This window comes from Equus asinus, chromosome 20 (genome assembly GCF_041296235.1).
Source record: "Equus asinus isolate D_3611 breed Donkey chromosome 20, EquAss-T2T_v2, whole genome shotgun sequence".
Taxonomy (NCBI): domain Eukaryota; kingdom Metazoa; phylum Chordata; class Mammalia; order Perissodactyla; family Equidae; genus Equus; species Equus asinus.
In genome coordinates, this window is record NC_091809.1 from 27,087,355 (window position 1) to 27,107,614 (window position 20,260).

The 20,260-nt window shown below is 56.9% G+C and overlaps 2 protein-coding genes across 2 annotated transcripts; both read left to right on the plus strand.

Annotated features, from left to right (window-relative positions):
* Positions 1-3,960: 3,960 nt before the first annotated feature.
* Positions 3,961-6,193, plus strand: RLN3 (relaxin 3). Its single transcript, XM_014861701.3, has 2 exons — positions 3,961-4,213; positions 5,342-6,193. The coding sequence occupies exons 1-2, from the start codon at positions 4,024-4,026 to the stop codon at positions 5,569-5,571; spliced, it is 420 nt and encodes a 139-aa protein (XP_014717187.1). The 5' UTR covers positions 3,961-4,023; the 3' UTR covers positions 5,572-6,193.
* A 131-nt stretch (positions 6,194-6,324) lies between these two features.
* On the plus strand, positions 6,325-20,254 carry IL27RA (interleukin 27 receptor subunit alpha). The gene is made up of 14 exons (XM_014861700.3): positions 6,325-6,520; positions 6,794-6,911; positions 10,487-10,644; positions 10,732-10,889; positions 12,152-12,311; positions 12,409-12,473; positions 14,196-14,373; positions 14,461-14,646; positions 16,451-16,552; positions 16,625-16,783; positions 18,680-18,805; positions 19,137-19,230; positions 19,378-19,471; positions 19,575-20,254. Exons 1-14 carry the CDS (start codon positions 6,421-6,423, stop codon positions 19,827-19,829), a joined length of 1,953 nt encoding a protein of 650 aa, XP_014717186.1. The 5' UTR covers positions 6,325-6,420; the 3' UTR covers positions 19,830-20,254.
* The last annotated feature ends 6 nt before the right edge of the window (positions 20,255-20,260 follow it).

Sequence of the window (20,260 nt, forward strand, 5' to 3'; positions counted from 1 at the left end):
AAGTCCCCAAACAGCCCCGTGAAGTAGATACCCTTATTATCTCCATCTTCCTGATGAACTCAGAGAGGTGCAACATCTTGCTCAAGGTCACACAGGAACCAGGATTCAAACCCAGCTGTGTTGGGCTCAAAACTCTGATTCTGTGTGAGGCACAAAAGAGGTTCCTGGTTCTGCCCCAGACAGTCAGGCAGCTGATATTTCCCGAGGCCCTGGCCAGACACCGGGGACACGGAGAAAAGGGCAGAAGGGTGCGTCCCTGGGGCGTCGCCAGGAAGGAGGCGGGGGGGGGGGGGGGGGTGGGGGGGGCGGGGAGCGTATTATTCATCAGCCCTTTCGAAGCAGTACAATCAGATAGGACTCCTGCCTTCTGGAACGTTACCCATGGCCCGAGACACCCACAGGGCGCAACCGAGGCCAGGCGTTTGTCATGAAGAAAAGGACAAAGGAATAAAGTTCGAATGCAAAGGGAAAGTGTCAAGTAGAAATAACATTTAAGCAATGCTTACTGCATGCCACAGACGGTTTTAAGAATTTAACACACTTGGTTGAACCCTCCCTGTTTTACACGTGAGGAAACCAAAGCACAGAGAGGTTAAGTGACTTGCCCAAGATCAAACAGCAGGAAAGAGGCAGAGATGGGATTCTAACCCAGCTCTGCTCATCACCAGAGCCCCTGCTGTTTTTTTAAATTGAGGTGAAATTGACATAACATGAACTGACCGTGTTAAAGTGAACAATTCAGCAACATTTAGTATATCCATAGTGTTGTACAACCACCACTTCTATTTCCAAAACATTTTCATTATCCCAAAGGGATGCTCAGTAGCAATGACTCTCCATTCCTTCCTCCCCCAGTCCCTGGTGACCCCTACTCTGCTTTCTGTGTCTGTGGATGTGCCTGTTCTGGACATTTCACATCAATGGGTCACACCCCATGTGGCCTTCCCTGACTGGCTTCTCTCACTCAGCATGATATTTTTGAGGTTCATCCACATTGTAACAAGTATCAGGACTTCGTTCCTTTTTATGGCTGCGTAATATTCCACTGTGTGGATGGACCACATTGTGTTCATCTGTTCCTCTATTGATGGACACTTCGGCTGTTTCCACTTGGCTGTTGTGAATAGAGCTGCTGTGAACATTTGTGTACATGTAACACGAAAACGGTTAATTTTATTTCATATGAATTTTACGTCAGTATTTTTTTAAAGTAATGCTATCGGCCGACAGGACCTAGAAGCAACAACACCCCCACCCCCAGTAGCAACGAGCACAGCCAGGGCCCGGGCTGGGATCCTCCATGCCGTCTCCGATAAAGGGAACCAGCCTCCTGGGGGAGATGGCCGATCCTAGTGCTGGGCCAGGGAGACAAGCAATGAGCCTGCAGCATCTGTGGCGCCAGAAAGCAAGGAAGTGCTCAGAAAAGGAGCATGTGGAAAGAGAAGTGGCTGAAATACAAAGCTTGGAATAAGGTGCAAATGAAAGAGCTCCCCGCCGCCAAAGCTGGGACAACTGAGGTGAGAAATCAATAAGAGCACTGGATTCTAACCCACAGAATAGGATATCTATTCACGAGTCCATACTGGTATGAATAACCGATTGAATAAATAAATACGTGGACACAGAACAACTCTTCCTTACAGAAAATTCCAAATGAAAAACAATAGTCAATGTGGAACGAATGAGGCCGATGGAAAATTACTAATAAACAGACACCACAGTAATAATTTCTACACACTCTGTCCACTGAGGAATGTTAAATTTAGTGGCAGAAATTTCAAAGGGAAACAGGACCTTTGCATTGCTTCACAGTATCTCACCCTAAGTATTTATCAGTGAGTGTCGTCTTCACGTGTGTCATGGATTCTTCCAGACTCCTCCTCCTGCAGGCGGAGCTTCCTCCCCCTGCGCCAGGCGGAGGCTGGGGAGGGTCTGTTTCCGGACCTGAGTGCTGGATGCAGAAGTGTGTTCGGTTTGTGGAAATTCTTCCAGACGTCCCCTGACAGTCTCTGCATTTTTCTCCGTGTGTGTCGTATTTCAGTGAAAAGTTCAGTCTGTGAGAATGCACAGAGGAAACAGGAAAGTAAGAGATAGATGGAGCCATCCGCCTCAGAGATGCACGCGTTGGCATTAAAACTGTAACGAGAAGGAAAGAAGTGATAACGACTCAAGTCAGGAGGGCAGCCACCCTGGGGGACCAAGGGATTGTGACCGGAGAAGATACGCAGTGAGGGGACGTCTGTGGTGCTGGCACCATCCTATTTCCTGTTCAGAATGATGATAACAGTGATGTCCTGTTTATAATGATTCTTTAAGTTGCACAAATTGCACGCGTGTGTTTTGCCTTCAGCGGTGTGCGGGAGCCAGCTTGTGCTGGCTCGTAGGACTGATCGCTATCTTTTCAGGAATTTGCGGACATCACACTGACATGATGTTGGTAACTTGAAACTGGCCAGAATCCACAACTGCTACAAATCAGGCCCTTTTTTTCTGGAGAGCCATTGCTAAATATTTCCCAGCACATCACAGCTCCTCTATGTGTATGGTATTCATTAAAAATTTTTAATTGTGGAAAAATATATATAAGACAAATTTTACCATCTTAACTTTTTTTTTTTTTTTTTTTTTTGCTGAGGAAGACTGTCCCTGAGCTAACGCCTGTGCCCATCTTACTCTATTTTGTATGTGGGTCACCACCACAGCATGGCTAGATGGGTGGTGTGTAGGTCCACACCCAGGATCCAAACCTGCAAACCCCAGGCTGCCTAAATGGAGCCCGCAAACTTAACCAAATATGCCATCAGGCCGGCTCCCATCTTAACCATCTTTTTTTTTTTTTTTTGAGGAAGATTAGCCTTGAGCTAACTGCTGCCAGTCCTCCTCTTTTTGCTGAGGAAGACTGGCCCTGAGCTAACATCTGTGCCCATCTTCCTCTACTTTATATGTGGGACATCTACCACAGCATGGCGTGCCAAGCGGTGCCATGTCCACACCCAGGATCCAAACCAGTGAACCCCGGGCTCACAACGTGGAAGGGGCGCACTTAACTGCTGCACCACCAGGCCGGCCCCCATCTTAACCATCTTTAAGCGGACACTTCAGTGGCATTAAGCACATTCACATTGTTGTGCAGCCCTCACCACCATCCGCCTCCAGAACTCTTTTCATCTTGCAAAACTGAAACTCTGTCCCCATAAGATTTTATTTTAACTCTTGAAAATTGTCCCGTGGAGAGACAGCATGGATCCTGGAGTCAGATGGCTCTGTTCCAATTCCCGCTCCCACCCCCACTTCCTAGCTGCCCTTGGGCACCTTACGTCACTGCTCTGTGCCTCAGTTTCCTCATCTGTGACAGAGGGATCTCTTAGTCCTCATCTCACAGCCCAGTGGCCCTCAAAAGTGTGATTTCTGGACCCACAGCATCGTCATGGCCTGGAAATCTGATGCAAATACAGGTTCTCGGACACTCTGCAGGGGGCGCTCTGAACCCTAACGAGCCCCCCGCAGACTCTGAGTCTGGCTCAAAATTGAGAGCTGCTCTCAGGGGCCGCTGGGAAGATTGAACAGACCACACGGTTACAGGACGCTGAGAGCAGCGTCTGGCCTCACAGGCCATCCTGTGTGAGGCTCGCCACTGTTGTTGTTGTCACAGAGGAGGCCTGGGGCCAGCCCTCTGGGGGCCTGGCGCGCCCTCTCTCCGGGGCTGGTGGGGGTCTGTGTTCGCGGGCTGTGCGGAATGGACACCTGCCCCCTCTGTCTCTTGAAGATGACAGGGAGCTGGACCACGTCACTGCATCCTCGGCAAAAGGTTATCTCTTGGTCCAGGAACTGGGAAAGGTCGGGGGTGGGGGGGCCGTGCCCGCTTCCCCTCTGCTGGAGGAGATAAAGGAGGTCACTCAGCTCCTCCACAACAGGTGGGGGGAGCGGGGACGTATAAAAGGGGGGCCAGGAGGCAGAGGAGACACCGACCCCAGGAACTGCCTCGCTGCGCTCCCGCTCGCTTCCCAGGCGTCCCTGTGCGGCATGGCCAAGCGCCCGCTGCTGCTGCTGCTGGCCTTGTGGGTGCTGGCTGGGGAGCTGTGGCTGAGTGCCGAGGCCCGGGCAGCACCCTACGGCGTGAAGCTTTGCGGCCGGGAGTTCATCCGAGCTGTCATCTTCACCTGTGGGGGCTCCCGGTGGAGACGGTCAGACATCCTGGCCCGCGAAGCTATGGGTGAGGCTGGGGAGGGCGTGTTGCGGGGGTGTGGGGACAGGACGCGGATGAGTCCAAGGAGCCACGGACAGAGATGAGAGGGGGGCCGGGCAGGACAGTCCCTGCTCTGCCACGTCGGTTGGGGAGCCCGGCTCAGCCTGGCAATGACGCCGAGGCTGGGGGAGCCAGTCAGCCGAGCCCCCTGCCCCTAAAGGCAGGGAACAGGCTGCTGTCTCCCCAGCTCCTGCCCGGCACTCAGACCCCCGCAGAGTGAGGCCTGCTCGCGAGTTTTCTGGGTGCGGGGCAGTTCAGAAACCGACCCAGAGCGCTGCCCCCTGGGGAGGCGGTGGGAGGCTGTGACTTTGACACGGAGGGGTGATGCTCCCAGCAAGCTGCTTGCCCTCTCTGGGCCTCCGTCTCTGCAAATGGGAGGCATGGCCCCTGAATCTCGCAGGATCGTACAGAGGCAAAATCGAGTGAACACAGATGAGGACACAGTCTCAGCAGCGCCCAGCTTGGTCTGGGTTAAGGTGGGGGCAGGAGGCCTAGTGTCACCGGGGCCAAGATGATGCCGACAGCGCCCAGCTCACGGGCTTGTCATGAGAGGGATAAAGAGTCAATCTGCGAAAGCCCTTAAAACAGGGCCTGGCACACATTAAGCGCTCAATAACTGATCAGTGCTATTTTGAGTGCTTGTCATGTGCCAAACGCTGTCCTAAGATGTTCATGGGTATTAATGAACTCATCTACTCTGTAGAAAACCCTAAGAGTAGGAGTTATTATCCCCCTCCCGCTTTGTGGACAAAGAAACTAAGGCTCAGAGAAGTAAATTCACTTCCTCAGGGTTATAACTCGAAGAAGCTGGACTGGTGGGGTTCCCAAACACATGTTCTTAACTATCAGGTCCTCAATAAATAAAGACTAGGGGAAAAGAATGACAGGAGAGGAAAGTCAAGCTCAGTGAAGTTGAATAGTCTGCCCATTAAAGCTGGAACCCAGGCCTGAGTGGAATCAAAACCTTTAACCATGACGCCGAGTGACAAGAACAGAGACGTGGCTGGATCAGCCGGGACTCTGGGTGTGACAGAAGGTAAGCTCCGCACACTCACTCTTCTCATCTTTTGCACTCACTCTTCCCATCTTTTGCAGGCGATGCCGTCCCAGACGCCGACTCTGACGCAGACAGCGAGCTGGAGGAGGCAGTGGCCTCCAGCCAGTGGCTGGCCCCAGTCAAGTCCCCTCAGGCTTTCTCCGGGGGCCGGCCCAGCTGGCAGGGAGTGCCGGGGGCTCTTCGGGGCAGCCGTGATGTCCTGGCCGGCCTCTCCAGTACCTGCTGCCAGCGGGGATGCAGCAAGAGTGAAATCAGCAGCCTCTGCTAGCCCAGGCGCCGGCCAGGCCCCTGCCTCCGACTCTTCACGCATTCATTCATCAGCAAGTCATGGAGGCCAGCCTGTGGGCTCAAACACAGTCGCCCCCCAAACAAGCCTGACCTTGGACCAGTCTGTCCTGACCCTGAGCAAGCTGCACTCCTACTGGGCCGAACAGGGACCCTTGATCCTGACCCCTGACTTTTCGCGGGCCCATATCCTGCCTTTGCTTGGCCTGCACTGTCCCCCTCTGCAAGGGTGTCCCTACTTCACCTGAGCTGGCCGCCCTGAGCCCCGTGCCTGAACTGTGACTGTCTCCTGCCCCACCTGTGGCCGCTGTCCCCTGGCAGGCCCAAATGACGCCCTGCCCCTCTCCAGCCTTTGCCCCTGCCCTCCAGCCCTTGCCCCTGCCCTCCAGCCCCTCTCCCTCCAGCCCTGCCTGCTGGGGGGTGCACTGCCCTGGCCCCCCCCCCCCCCCCCCGGGGCTGGTGGCGGGACCACTGGGTCCCCTTCACATCCTGGGCGGGGCGGCTCGGTGGGAGGTCGGATCAGAACCTTCTCCAACCGCAGTAATAAAAGTGCCGAAGGACGTTGCCGCCTGGGTGTGTCTCTGTGTGTGTGTGTGTGTGTGTGTGTGTGTGCGCCCGCGCATCCCTCCGGAGGGCGCGGCCTTCGGGGAGCCAGCCCGCCGCGCCTCCCCCTCCCCGCTCCCTGCTGTCCCCTCCCCGTCCCCAGCGCGGCGGCGGGGACTTTCCGGCGCCGCCGGGAAGGAGAAGGGGCGGGCGGGGCGGCCGGGCGTCAGGTGCGCGGGCGGCGGGGAGAGCGAGGCGAGCGCGCGGCCGGGCTGGGGCGCGGGGCGCCATGCGGGGGGCCCGGGCCGTCGCCTTCTGGCCGCGGCTGCGACCGAAGCTGCTGCTGCTGCCGCTGCTGCTGCTGCTGTGCGACCGGTGCCCCCCGCAGGGTGAGTCCGCGCTGCGCCCCCCGGGCGGGGACGGCGAGGACCGGCGCGCTGGGCGGGCGCGCCCTGAGCTGGGGGCGCTCGCGGGGTGGCGACAGGATGTGGCTGCGGAGGGAGGGGGAGGAGCCGGCCCCGAAGCGCGGCGGGGTGCCCAGCGCCCCCTCCCTGCTGCTCGTTTCCCCATGGGACCCCCGTCGCCCTCCGCGATTGTCCGAAGTCGGGGGGAGTTCGGGCTGCGGGCGGGTTGACCTTCCCCGGCCCCGCCTCCCCCTCCAGGCAGCCCCGGGCCGCTGCAGTGCTACGGAGTCGGGCCCCTGGGCGACTTGAACTGCTCCTGGCAGCCCGTCGGGGACCTGGGAGCGCCCTCCGCGCTGCAGCTCCAGAGCCAGAAGTAGTGAGTACGGCGGGACGACTGGGGAAACTGAGGCTGTGGCGGGGCCACTCAGGTCGCCGCATTCTCGGGTTAAGAGGACCCCATAGTCCTGTCCCCCAGCACCCCCTCCCCCACAACCAAGCCCTTCAATTCCAAGTTCCCTCATTTCCTTGCTGTCTGACCTTGGACCAGTCCTTTTCCCTCTCTGAGCCTGTTTTCTCCCCTATCAAACGGCGAGAATAATGGAACCCGCCTCCCAGTGTAGGTTCTCAGGCTTCAAAGAGTTAGGTGCTTGGCAAAGAGAAAATGCTTATTTTATGAACTTATTTATTGTTTTATTTTATGATTTAATTTATGAATTAGAATCCGCTTTTACGGCTGTGTGACTTAGGCAAGTAGGTTAACCTCTCTGAGCATATGGAAAGCTCATTTGGTCTGGTGCTGGGGATGCAGCCAGGAAGGAGGCAGACAAAGCCTGGCCCTCGTGGGCCCGCAGTGGAGGGGGAGGCGGGCTTCCTGGAAACACAAATCACTTCCAACTGGGCCAAGTGAGGGAAGAGTCAGAGGGACATTTGACTATGGGAACCAGAGTGAGGGGCTGGGTTTTTTTTGCTTTTTTAATGGTGGTGAGATACACATATAAGGTCTACCATCTTTTTTCCTCCACCACTTTTAAGTGTGTGGCTCAGCGGCGGCAAGCACATTCGCAGTGTCGCACACCATCCTCACGAGGCGGCTCCAGAGCGGCCTGCTTCTGCTGGGGGCGCCCGGGGAAGTGGCAGGAGGCCTCTCTGTGTATGAATGAAACTCACGTAAGGTAAAATGAACCGTTTTAAAGTGAACAATTCAGTGGCATTGACATTCACGACGTGGTGCAACCACCACCTCTGTCTAGTTCCAGAACATTTCCGTCACCCCAAAAGGAAGCTCCATATCCATCAGAGGTCGTGACCCCATGCCCCCCTCCCTCAGCCCGGGCAGCCACCCGTCTGTCTTTCCGTCCCTGCGTTTGCCTGTTGTGGACGTTTCCCGTCAACGGAATCGCGCGATACGTGCCCTTTCCTCACTGGCCTCCTTCACTCAGCATGTTTTCGAGGTTCATCCACGTTGCAGTGTGTCTGTACTTCATTCCTTTTCACGGCTGAGTAATATTCCACTGAGTGGATGGACCACGTTGTGGTTGTGTTTATCCGCTCAGCTGTTGGTGGACACTAAGGCTGCTTCCACCTTTTGGCCACTGTGACTAGTGCTGCTGTGAACGTGGACGACTTTTTGAGTCCTTATTATCGGTTCTTCTGGGTACATGCCTAGGAGGAGAATTGCTGGGTCATATGGCAACTCTCTGTTCAGCGTCTGAGGAGCTGCTGAGTGCCTCCTGCAGCAGCCACGACATTGTACGTTCCCACCAGCATTGTGGGGGCTCCACTTTCTGCACATCTTCGCCAGCACCTCTGTTTGGTTTTTTTGTTCTGAACACCTTGTTTTAAACCTTTGAAATCCAGTCCTTTGGGATGTCCTCACTCTCTCTCTCGCTCATCCACGTTGGTCCATCAGCAAGCCTTGCTGGCTCCCTCTCCGCGTTATCCAGAACTGGCGCCCCACTCTCCCTCAGCTCCCCCCATGACCAGCCCCTGCCCTCGCAGGCCCGGCCCTGCAGCCCCCTCCTCCCCAGGCTCAGCCTCCACCCTCAGCCCTGCAGGCTGCTCTCTGCCTCCACCTCCAGACGGCACCTGTGGGCCTCTGAGTCTGGGCACATCCCGCCCCTGCCCACAGCCCTCTGGGCCCCCACCTCACTCCAGCCAGAGTCTTTCCTGTGGCCAACAGGCCCCGCACACTCTGCTTGTCCCCTCCCTGCCCTCTCTTCCTCCCATGCTCCCCCGACGCACGCCACTCCAGCCAGCGGGCGACCTCCTCGCTGTTCCTCACACTCGCCAGGCACGGTTGGACCCGGGGCCTCTGCACTGGCCACTCTCTCTCCCTAAAATGCTCTTCCTCAGGTGCTGCATGGCCCTGCCCTTATGTCCTCAGGGCTTTATTCAAATGTCCACTCATCGGAGAGATCTGTCCAGACCTGCTTAAAATAGTGTTGTCCCTCCTCACCCCATCCTCACCCCATCCTCACACCATCCTCACCCCATTCTCACACCATCTTCACACCCCATCCTCACACCATCCTCACCCCATTCTCACACCATCTTCACACCCCATCCTCACACCATTCTCACACCCCATCCTCACACCATCTTCACACCATCCTCACACCATCCTCACACCATCCTCACACCCCATCCTCATACCATCCTCACACCCCATCCTCACACCATCCTCACACACCATCCTCACCCCATTCTCACACCCCATCCTCACACCATTCTCACACCCCATCCTCACACCATCCTCACCCCATTCTCACACCCCATCCTCACACCATCCTCACACCCCATCCTCACACCATCTTCACACCCCATCCTCACACCATCTTCACACCCCATCCTCACACCATCCTCACACCCCATCCTCACACCATCTTCACACCCCATCCTCACACCATCTTCACACCCCATCCTCACACCATCTTCACACCCCATCCTCACACCATCCTCACACCCCCTCCTCACCCCATCCTCACACCCCATCCTCACCCCGTTCTCACACCATCTTCACACCCCATCCTCACACCATCTTCACACCCCATCCTCACACCATCTTCACACCCCATCCTCACACCATCTTCACACCCCATCCTCACACCATCTTCACACCCCATCCTCACACCATCTTCACACCCCCTCCTCACCCCATCCTCACACCCCATCCTCACCCCGTTCTCACACCATCTTCACACCCCATCCTCACCCCATCCTCACACCCCATCCTAACCCCATCCTCACACCATATTCACACCCTATCCTCACACCGCATCCTCACACCCCATCCTCACCTCATCCTCACATCACATCCTCACACCCCATCCTCACCTCATCCTCACATCACATCCTCACACCCCATCCTCACCTCATCCTCACATCACATCCTCACACCCCATCCTCACCCCATCCTCACACTGCATCCTCTTTCCTTGCTTGATTGTTCTCTGCCTCACTCATACCACCATCAGTGATATAGTGTTGGGTTTCGCATCTGCCTCCTGCACTGGAACGCAAGCTCCAGAGGATGGGTCCCTGCCTGCTTTGGTCATAGTCCTATTCCCAGCTTCTACAGCAGGGCCTGGCGTGATATAGATTTGCTGACTGAATGCTTGCCCACATGCAGATGTGCATGTATATAGTAGCTGCTCAGTGAACACAACAACCAGCGTTCATGTAACATGCAGTGCACAGCTGACACTGTTCTAAACATGTCTGCTCATGTGTCATCGGTTCCCCTCCGCTCTGTAGCCCTTTCAGCAGGTCCTTTTATTGCCCTCCTTTTGTAGATGAGGAAACTGAGGCACAGAGAAGTTAAGTCACTTGCTTAAAGTCACACAGCTCTGAAGCAGCAGCACTCAGATTTGAACCCAGGCAGAGCATTTGTTACCATTACAGCTCTGGGCCCAGCCAAATATACCTCCCCCATCCCCACATCTCTCTTCACAGCCATTCCAAAAGAAACTGGACTGTGGCCGTGTCAGCAGGGCAGAGCTGGGTGATCATTTTGCGGGAAGAGCTCACCATGTCTGATGAACTCCTCGTCTGGGGGATCCAGGCAGGCCGGCCTCTCTGGCCCCCAGTCTTTGTGAACCTGGAAACCCGAAGTAACAGGCGGGGTGGGGGATGCGCTGGGTGTTGGGTGGGTGGTCCTGGAGGCCCTGGCTCACCCCACCCTGGCCCCCCTTCCATAGTGAAGCCGGACGCCCCCCGGCTCTTCCCTGACGTGGACTTTTCAGAGGATGACCCCCTGGAGGCCACTGTCCAGTGGACCCCGCCTGCGTGGCCGCCCCATAAGGCTCTGGTCTGCCAGTTCCACTACCGAAGGTGCCAGGAGATGGCCTGGACCCTGGTGAGTGTCAGGGGCCCTTTCCTCCCCACGTCTCCCAGGCAGAGCCAGGGACCTCCGCCCCTAAATCAGAGACCCGCCCAGAACACGCCCACCGGCCCGGAGTCTGTCTGCCTCTCACACAAGAGACCTATATGTGCATCTTATTCAGCTCCCCTCCCCCCCAAATGCACAAACTCCAGGCAGTCCCGATCCTAATTCCACTTAGAATTTTCAAGAAACTCAATACATTTCCCCTAACATCTTATGAATGAGTGAAAGTCCTCAAATAGCTATGTTAACCTTAAAATAATAATACCAGCAGACACTTAGAGGGTGTCTGTTGTGTGCCAGACACCGTTCCAGGTCCCTTGCAGACACTGGTCTGTTGAATCCTTACAAGAATTCTTTCCGGTAGGTACATTTTATAACCTACCCGTTTTACAGATGAGGATCAGGGATGAATAAAAGCCCCTGGCATTTCTGAGCGCCTGCCGTGCGCCAGCTCCCAAGCTAAGGGGGCTGCGGGGACCACCTTGACGAGCGGCCCCAGCCTCCCTGCGTAGTAGACGCTTTTAGGATGCTGGGGAAGCTGTGCCTCAGAGAAGTTAAGCAACTTTCCCAAGTTCACACAGCAAGAAAGGAGAAGGCAATTCCAGAACAATGGAACCCCAGAAGGAGTCGGGGAACCCGCCCTTGCTGTCTAACAGCACAACCTAGAAGTTGCATATTTCATTTCCTCTCATATCTCATTGGCCAGGACATAGTCACATGGTCTCACCTGACGCCAAGGGAAGCTGGGAAATGTAGTCTTTATTCTTGACAGCCATGTTCCCAATTGATGCTCAGGGGTTCTATTTCCAAAGGAAGAAAGAGAGAGAATGGGTATTGGGGATGATCAAGTGTCTCAGCCACAGCTTTTGATGTAAAAATACCACAATATAGAGCAGAGTTGTCACTCTGTCTATGCAGACTTGGAATCTGACTGCCGGGTACGAATCTTAGCTCCAGCTCTGTGACCTTGGGCAAGTCACTGCCCCTCTCTGGGCCTCATCTGTAAAATGGGGCTAATAACAGAAGTTACCACTTACTGCTATTCCTGGCACGTAGGGTGACCAACTTGTCTCCTTTTGCCTGGGATTGTCCCAATTTTGAAACCCAAAGCCCCGTGTTCTGGGAGCCCACAGCCCTTGGCAAAGGGGGCAGTTGGTCACCGGGCCGAGGGGTGATGTCGAGTATGTTCAACTCAGTCCTTGGCCTCCTCGCTCCCTCCTGCTCTCCCCCAGCTGGAACCAGAAGTGAGGTCCATCCCCCTGGCCCCTGTTGAGATCCAGGACCTGGCGCTGGCCACCGGCTACGAGGTGTCTGGTCGCTGCCGAATGGAGAGAGAAGAGGATCTGTGGGGCGAGTGGAGCCCTGTTCTGCCCTTCCAGACCCTGCCCTCTGGTGAGGCCCCCGGCTTGCCCCGCCCCCTTCATCCCCTCCTGGAAGGCTGTCCAGTCACATTTATCCCTCCTTTCGTCATCCCTGCCGCCCCCGAAAGACATGTGGATATCGGGAAAGCTGTGTGGGCCACGAGGTGGACAAGAACGCCTGCTTCTGTGGAAGGTGAGTTGTGGGGACCCGCTGTGTGTGAGCAAGGCAGAGCTCCCCCGCTGCCCTCCACGGCATCCACGCAGGGCTGCTCTGAGGGGCCCACGCCCAGCAAGCCTCCAGCAGAGTCCACCGCTTCTGGGAGATCTGAGCGGAGCCGTGAAGATGGGTGCAGGGGTTCCTGGCAGCTGGGACAGCAAGGGCAAAGGTCTGGAAGCAGGACAGGGCCGGCTCCATAAAACAGAGTGCAGTGTGCCGAGTGCTGGGGGCTGCTCTCGAAAGGGGGTCCCCAGCTGACAGAGAATGGGCAGCGCTTCCGCTGGGTCCAGATCTGTCGAGCATCCACTGTGGCCAGGCCCCGGCTCACAGGCACCAGCAAGAGGAACAGACCAACAGGGCTCAGAGCTCTTCCCACACGCCAGGCCCTCGCCCACACATTAGTTCTATCAACTGACTCTGCAGATGAGAAAAGCAAGCCACAGAGAGGTTGCCCCCAACTGCCCGGCGGGTGAGCGGCACAGCTCAGATTCACTGGCTGCCAGACGGCAGATCGAGACCTGAGCGCCTCCCTTTCACAGCACATCCCTTTCCTGTGCTGAAATGAAACACGTGGATAAATAACCCATGCATACACATGTTCTAGAATGTGTGCAGGTGCAGGTGTTCCTGTATCCCCAAAAAGGCAGTGTTCTAATCGTAACATTCAGTAGAAAATAAAAGGGAAATAAGGTTACTACATGAAGGCAAAAGATTCAGTTCCCCATGTCTGAGGACTGAATCTGTACGTATGTGATAACATGGCTTCGAAACACATAATGCAAAAGTGGACAGAACCACAGGGAGGAGTAGATGGATCCACAGTCCCTGTGGGAGATTCTCACAGCACTGTCAGTGATTTCATCACAAGCACATGGATCGCAGGTTAAGACTAGAAGATCTGCATGTGTGGTGAGAAACCCCTAATGGGCTCCCGCTGGAGACAGCAGAGCGTGTGCTCTCTCCGCACACACGACGTTCGCCAAGATCAGGCCGGCCCGGGCGTGGAGGCGCATCCAGGGGCTGCAGGGCGGAGGTGCTGTGGGACACTCAGAAATCCTCTGATTTCAGAACACAGACTGTGCTGGGAATTGATGATAAAAACTGCCTGGAAAGTCCCTGTGTGTTCAGAGTATTTCAAAACTCAGTGAATATTAAAACCAGGCCCCCAAAAGATTTTGTATTTGTACATCGAAAGGAGTTTGGTTCTCAGATCGGTTAAGATGATTAGACAGGTCTTTCCTCTGGATGGCTTGGCAGTGGGGCCACCACTCAGAAGCGGCAGGGACCTGGGACACTTCTGGTCTGAAGAGTGTGTGCCGCTGGCTCTCGCCCATTAAGTACCAGTCACTGAGGCAACCAGGAGTCCAGGACTGTCCCCAAAGCCCCGGGGAGGGTCCCGTCTTCTGTGCCAGGGACACCTGGAATCACTGAGGCCTTGGCCTCAGACCCCCACTTTGCCTAGAATCTGGAAATTTTGTTGTCATGGGTTTTTTTTTTTTTTTGGCATTAATTTTGATTGACTAAAACATAACTTATCTCGAGCCTTGGGTTTCTCCCCCGGGCCGGCCCCCACCCCTGCGCTGGCCCCTCTGAGACTCAGTTTCCTCAGCCGCAGGGGTGGGACCAGCAGCGAGAGAGCCCCCTGTCTGGTTCGTGGGGCGCCCTCGCTGAGCCACCCGCGCCCCTCTCCTCCCGCAGGCCCCGGGGCACTGCCCGCCACGGCAATACAGGGTCTGCTTCCCGGGCGCGTGCCAGGAGCCGGTCGCCTGCTGCAGCCACGACGTCCCCGCCCGGGCAGAGTGGGTCGGGCTGTCTGTCGCCGGCGCCCACGCCACCAGCCGGCCGCCCCTGGCCAATCTCTCTCTGGCCTGCTTGGGTAAGGGGCCGGGACCCCCCTCCGCGGCGCCCTGGTGGCGGGGGGGACCCCCCGATGGGCCACCAAGACTTCTCCTCCACCCTCTAGGTCCGGGCTCTGCCCCCCACAGCGTGGCGGTCGGCATCGCTGGGAGCACAGGGCTGCTAGTCACTTGGCAACAGGGCCCCGGGGAGCTGCGGGAGCATGTGGTGGACTGGGCTCCAGACGGGGCGCCCCTGCAGGACCTCGCCTGGGTCCGGCTTCCCCCTGGGAACCTCAGCACTCTATTGCCAGGTGAGGCTGGCCCGGCTGCTGGGGAGCGGGCAATGGGGGCTGGCGGGAGAGAGTGCTGTGCTGAAAGGGTCATTCATTCACGCAGGACGTAGACACTGACCACCCCTGCGTGTCAGGCCCTGTTCTAGACACCGGTACACAGGAATGGCAGCTGGTGTCTATCGCATCAGCATTAAGCCATTCAAAATTCCTTATAAAGTAGGTTTCTGTTATTATCATGCTTGATGTACAGATGAAGAAAAAGGCCCAGAGAGGTTAAGCAACTTGCCCAAGGCCACACAGCAAGTAGGTGGTAGAACCAGGATTTGAACCACCTAGTCAGGCTCCTGAAGCCAAGCCCAGAGCCACCACACCAGTCTTCCTCTCAGCAACGTCCCAGGCCGCGTGGAGCTGACCCTCTTGTGGGACAGGCAGCTAATGAAACAGACAAGAAAAATCCAAGTACATCCAAGTAGTGGAATCAGGGAAAACTAAAGCAAAGTAATGGGGAGGAGGGAGAATCACGATTTTAGAAAGAAAGGTTAGGAAAGGCCTCTCTGAGAGAGTGGCATTTGAACCAAGACCTGAAGGAGGTGAGAGAGAGCCGTGAGGATGTCTGAGGGAAGCAAGTGAGAACAGACAGTGCAAAGGCCCTGAGGCAGCAACGTCCTTGCCCTTAGAGGGACAGTGAGGAGGCCAGGGTGACTGGAGCAGAATGAGTGAGGGGGAGGGTGGGAAGGGGTGGGGCAGGGAGGGAACAAGCAGATTGTGCAAGTCGTCGGGGCCACAGCGAGGACGAGGACGGGGCTGTTTCTCTGGGGGAGGTGGGAGCCCGCAGGGCTGTGCCGGAAGGGCGGGCGGAGGCGGGGCTGGGTGGCGAGGCAGGTGCTCACCGGCGCCCTCTGGCTGCTGTCGGGGGACAGACGGGCTGAGGAGGGCCGGAGCCGAGAGACCTCCAAGAAGCGATGTAGGCCCTGGGGCTGGACCAGTTGGGGACCGAGGAGGGCGAAGCAGCAGACGAGTTCTGGCTGGGGAGTCTCAGAGCCGAATTTCGGGGGCCCATGTGCCCATTCATCCAAGCGGAGTCCCCCGTGGGTGTCGGAGGCCCAGGTCTGGGGTTGATGGTGGGCAGTCGGTCCTGGGCGAAGGGCTCGGGAGAGCGCGGGAAGGTGCTGACTGAGAAACTTAGGAGAGTCCCGAGGCCCTTATGTAAGCGCGTACGGACGGACGAAAGGAGGAGGAGCCCCAATTCTGGAAAGTTCCCATCTGGGGAGGGCTGCTAGGCAGCAGGAGGCTTTGAGAGGCCTTCTGGACCTCGTCCCCCCGCCCCCCCCCGCCCCCCCCCGCCCCCGTGTTGGGTGGTGGCAGGGCCCCACTCGCAGCCCCGTGTTTGACCCCCTCCCAGCCTCTGGCACCGCATTTCCTGGTCTGAGGGCCTTCTCGGGTCCCTGAAGCAGTTTGCCTGCCTGGGCTGCAGGCAAGTGCGGGGATTAAGGCCCCTCGGGTGCAGCCCTCCGCCGTGACCGCTGGGGGGAGGTGGGCGCACCGGCTCCGCTCCCTCGAGTGCAGCCCCCAGCCGTGACCCTCGGCGGGCCGGCTCGCAGGCGGGTGCTCTCTGCGGCCCCGCGGAGGGAGCGGGCTCGAGCTGGGGACGTGTCCTTTCACGCACCCTCAGCCCTCTTGGTGTTTTCTGCGGTTACTGCTCAGAAGAAGCGCTTCTCCTCGCCTCTGTCTCCGCGCGCGCCTTCCGAAGAGCGCCCCCCCCAGCAGGGAGGGAGCGGGGAGGGGAGCCGCGCTAACCGCTCTCTGCCCCTCCCCCGCCCAGGGCGCTTCGAAGCGGGGGTCCCCTACCGCATCACGGTGACGGCTGTCTCTCCCTGGGGCCTGGCCCTTGCCCCCTCCGTCTGGGTGTTCGGAGAGGAGCTAGGTAAGCGGTGGGGCTGGGGGATGGAGGGTCCTGGGACCCCAGCAGACCTTGACCCCCTGGCTTCCTCCCCAGCACCCCTGGCGGGACCAGCGCTTTGGCGACTCCAGGATGCCCCGCCGGGGACCCCCGCTGTGGCGTGGGGAGAGGTCCCCAGGCGCCAGCTTCGGGGCCGTCTTTCCCACTACACCTTGTGTGCACAGAGTGGGTCCAGGCCTTCCGTCTGCATGAATGGTGAGCCATCTGCCCAATGCCCTCTCCAGCCCCCGCGAGACCCACCCCTCAGTCTGTCCCACCCCTCGTCCCCAGACTGGCCCCTTGGGTCCCCTCTCCGTCCCTGGGAGCGCACGTGACGTCATCAGTTCCCTAGCGGACCATAACCCTTGTGGCCATCAATAGAATGGACTGTCTGTCACTGGCCATTAAAAAGGAAGACTTGATCTATATTTATGGACATTGAAAGATGCCTGTCACATCTTATGAAGTGAAAAAGATAAAAAGATCGCCAAACTCTGTAGGATGGCTCCATTTCTGTGAAGTACCCCAGCACTGAGCAGAGCAGAGGCCCAGACGGAGGGAGAAATGCCCCACGGTGTCAACAGGGCTGCAGGATTACGTACAACTTTTCTTTCTTTTTCATACTTTTGGGCTAAATTTTTACTCGGAGCACAAATTCCCTTTTTAAAAGTATCTTTATTACCTTTTTTTCTAATTACAAAAGTGACAAAAGCTGATCCATTCGGGGGTATGTCATCAAGAATTCTAGCAGTCTCATCGTTTCGCTGATAGCTTCCAGATTTTTCCATGCAGGTGTTAACACAGGGATAGGAGTTGTGTTTTGGGAAGGTTTTTGACTTTTTATTATAGACGATTTCAAGCACACACAAACATAGGGCGAATAGTAAAACGAACCCTCCTGTGCCCACCACCCAGCGCCCGCAGTTTCTGATGTTTTACCGGTCTCGTTCCACCTCAGCCCCCGCACTTCTTTTTTCTAGAGTCTTTGGTGTCATTTCATCTCTAAGTACATTAGTACTTAGCATTTGTCTCTGATAGACTTTTTTTAAAAATTATTATTTTTTAAGATTTTACTTTTCCTTTTTCTCCCCAAAGCCCCCCAGTACATAGTTGCGTATCCTTAGTTGTGGGTCCTTCTAGTTGTGGCATGTGGGACACCGCCCCAGCATGGCCCGATGATGAGTGGTGCCATGTCTGCGCCCAGGATCCGAACTGGCGAAACCCTGGGCCGTGGAAGCGGAGCACGTGAACTTAAACCCTTGGCCATGGGGCCGGCCCTTGGTAGACTTTTTAACAGTTATTTTGTCATGATTGCACCTTGCAAAAGTATACATAGATCATTAGGTTAAAAATTATACATATATGACATTATTAAATAGATACATGTGTATTTATTATTATTATTTTAAAAGGACCATGTTATAGGCTGTGTTTTGGCCCCTGAATCCTATGACTGTGATGTTTTACGACTTTATCTTTCTCACCTAATGGTTTAACTTGGGCATCCTTCTATGGCAATACGTCTTGACTCATGTTCGTGTCTCCTACGCTCTTGTAACAAACCAAAAAGCTACTTCTTGTTTTGGCTTAAAAACAAAAAAAGGAGCAATTCTGTAAAAATGGAAACAAAAGTAGTTCTGGGAGTGCCGATGTCTTCCCCTTGTCTGGGAGACGCTCCCTTTGCGGGTTCTGTGCAGAGGGAACGTGACGCTCCTTCCTTCTTTTATCTAGTCATACATGTAGATAGAGACAGAGATATAGGTAGATGTCACTTTCGAGGGCTTTCTATGTGCCAGGCACTGATCCAGGCACTGGGAACACCCTTTTGGAGCTGCTTTCTAATAGGGGACACGCAGGCATAGACAAAGTAAATAATCCCTAAGCAGTGTGGCAGATGCTGCTAAAGTGCCAGGTAGAGAGTGAAGCCGGGCCGATGGGTGGTGAAGGAGGTATGGTTTTAAAATGCGGCAGGTCCGGGAGGGCCTCACTGAGGAGGTGAAATGTGGGCAAAGACTCGAACGGGGGAGCCGTGTGGATATCTGGGGGTGAGCGATGCAGACAGAGAGAAAGCTTGTGCAAAGGCCCTCCAACCTCTCTGGGTGTGTCCTTCAGTGAGTGGCAGCATCCAGAACATCAGCCTGCCCGGCCTTCCCTGGGGTCCCTGTGAGCTGTGGGTGACGGCGTCCACCATCGCAGGACAGGGCCCACCAGGTCCCAGCCTGCGGCTCCACCTTCCAGGTAGGGGCCAGGGTGGGACTGCCCTAGCAGGGGCCGGGAAGCATCAGGGGCTTCAGCGAATGAGCAGCCCTTGACTTGGGGGCAGTTACTGGGGACGCCTCGGGGGCGTCTGGATTCGGCTGCACTGCACGCTGCTGTGCATCGTGCGGCCTGTGCGGCTCTGACCCTTTGCCCACCCCCGGCCTCGACCTGTCACCCCTCATGCTCTGTTCACAAGCCCCACTCCCACGCCCGGGTTTCCCTCCCCTGAGCCCCTACCCTTCATCAACCCGGCCCCTAACCTTACCTGAGCCCTTCCCCCATCCACCTGTCCTTCTGCCCCTCCCCCAAGATAACACCCTGAAGTGGAAAGTCCTGCCAGGTGTCCTGCTCCTGTGGGGCTTGCTCTTGACCGCCTGTGGCGTGAGCCTCGCCATGTCCGGAAGGTGAGGCTGTCAGGCGTGCGGGTCTCTGCCGCAGGGGGAGGGCGGCTGGGCAGCAGCTGAGCCCCCTGGGTGGGGGTGGTGAGGGTCGCCTCTGGCCCCTGCATCCTGGGCCCGGGTTCCCTGCCCTGACTCCTCCCTGCTTGCCAGGTGCCTCCCCCTGCGGCACAAGGTGCTGCCCCGCTGGGTCTGGGAGAAGGTCCCCGATCCCGCCAACAGCCGCTCCGGCCAGCCCCACCTGGAGGTGAGCCAGAGGCTGGCCTGTCGCGGCCCCTGGGGGCTGACGGGACAGTGTGGGGCGGGTAAGAGGGGGCCAGGGGCAGACTCTCAGCCTTCTCCTCTCCCAGGAGGTGCCCCAGGCCCAGCCCCCTGGGGACCTGCCGGTCCTGGAAGTGGAGGAGGTGGAGCCGCTGCCCGTTAGGGAGCCCCCTCGGGCCTCCACCCCGCTGGACTCTGGGTATGAGAAGCACTTCCTGCCCACACCCGAGGAGCTGGGCCTTCTGGGCCCCCATCCAGGCCCCAGGCTCTGGCCTGAACCCACCCCAGGCCGTGAGAGGGATGCTCATTTGACAGATGAAGACACTGAGGCTCCGAGAGGCTGAGTCACTTGCCTGAGGACACCCAGCCAGGAAGAGCCGAGATAGAAGGACCCCCTATGGAGAAGGGCCTGGCCCTCCTGGGAATATACGGATGGATGAGGGAGCCAAGGGAAATATGTGAGTCAGACTGGCAGCTGCCTCCCTGCGTCTGTCCTGCTGCTGTGACAGAACTGGAGTGGGGCACACACCCAGCGTCCCCTGCAGCTCGGGGCAACCGTGGACCGAGTCTCGCCAATGGACCCGGGGAAGAAGGGGTGTGTGCCAGCCCCGGGGCTCGGTATGCTCCTTCCCTGTCCTACGACATGAGCTGGAGCATCCCAGCTCCGGCCACACCCTAGGGGAGGGTGGGGGTGACAAGAGGAAGGGAGCCCTGTCACGAGGGACCGTGGAGCCGAGCCACCAGAGCAATAAATCTTTCTATTTTTATAGCTGCG

Coding starts and splice junctions, on each gene's coding strand:
- RLN3 (XM_014861701.3), top strand. CDS start 4,024: ATGGCCAAGCGCCCGCTGCTGCTGCTGCTGGCCTTGTGGGTGCTGGCT. Junction 4,214..5,341: donor CCTGGCCCGCGAAGCTATGG/GTGAGGCTGGGG, acceptor CATCTTTTGCAG/GCGATGCCGTCCCAGACGCC.
- IL27RA (XM_014861700.3), top strand. CDS start 6,421: ATGCGGGGGGCCCGGGCCGTCGCCTTCTGGCCGCGGCTGCGACCGAAG. Junction 18,806..19,136: donor CCTGCGGCTCCACCTTCCAG/GTAGGGGCCAGG, acceptor CCCTCCCCCAAG/ATAACACCCTGAAGTGGAAA. Junction 19,472..19,574: donor CCGGCCAGCCCCACCTGGAG/GTGAGCCAGAGG, acceptor CTCCTCTCCCAG/GAGGTGCCCCAGGCCCAGCC.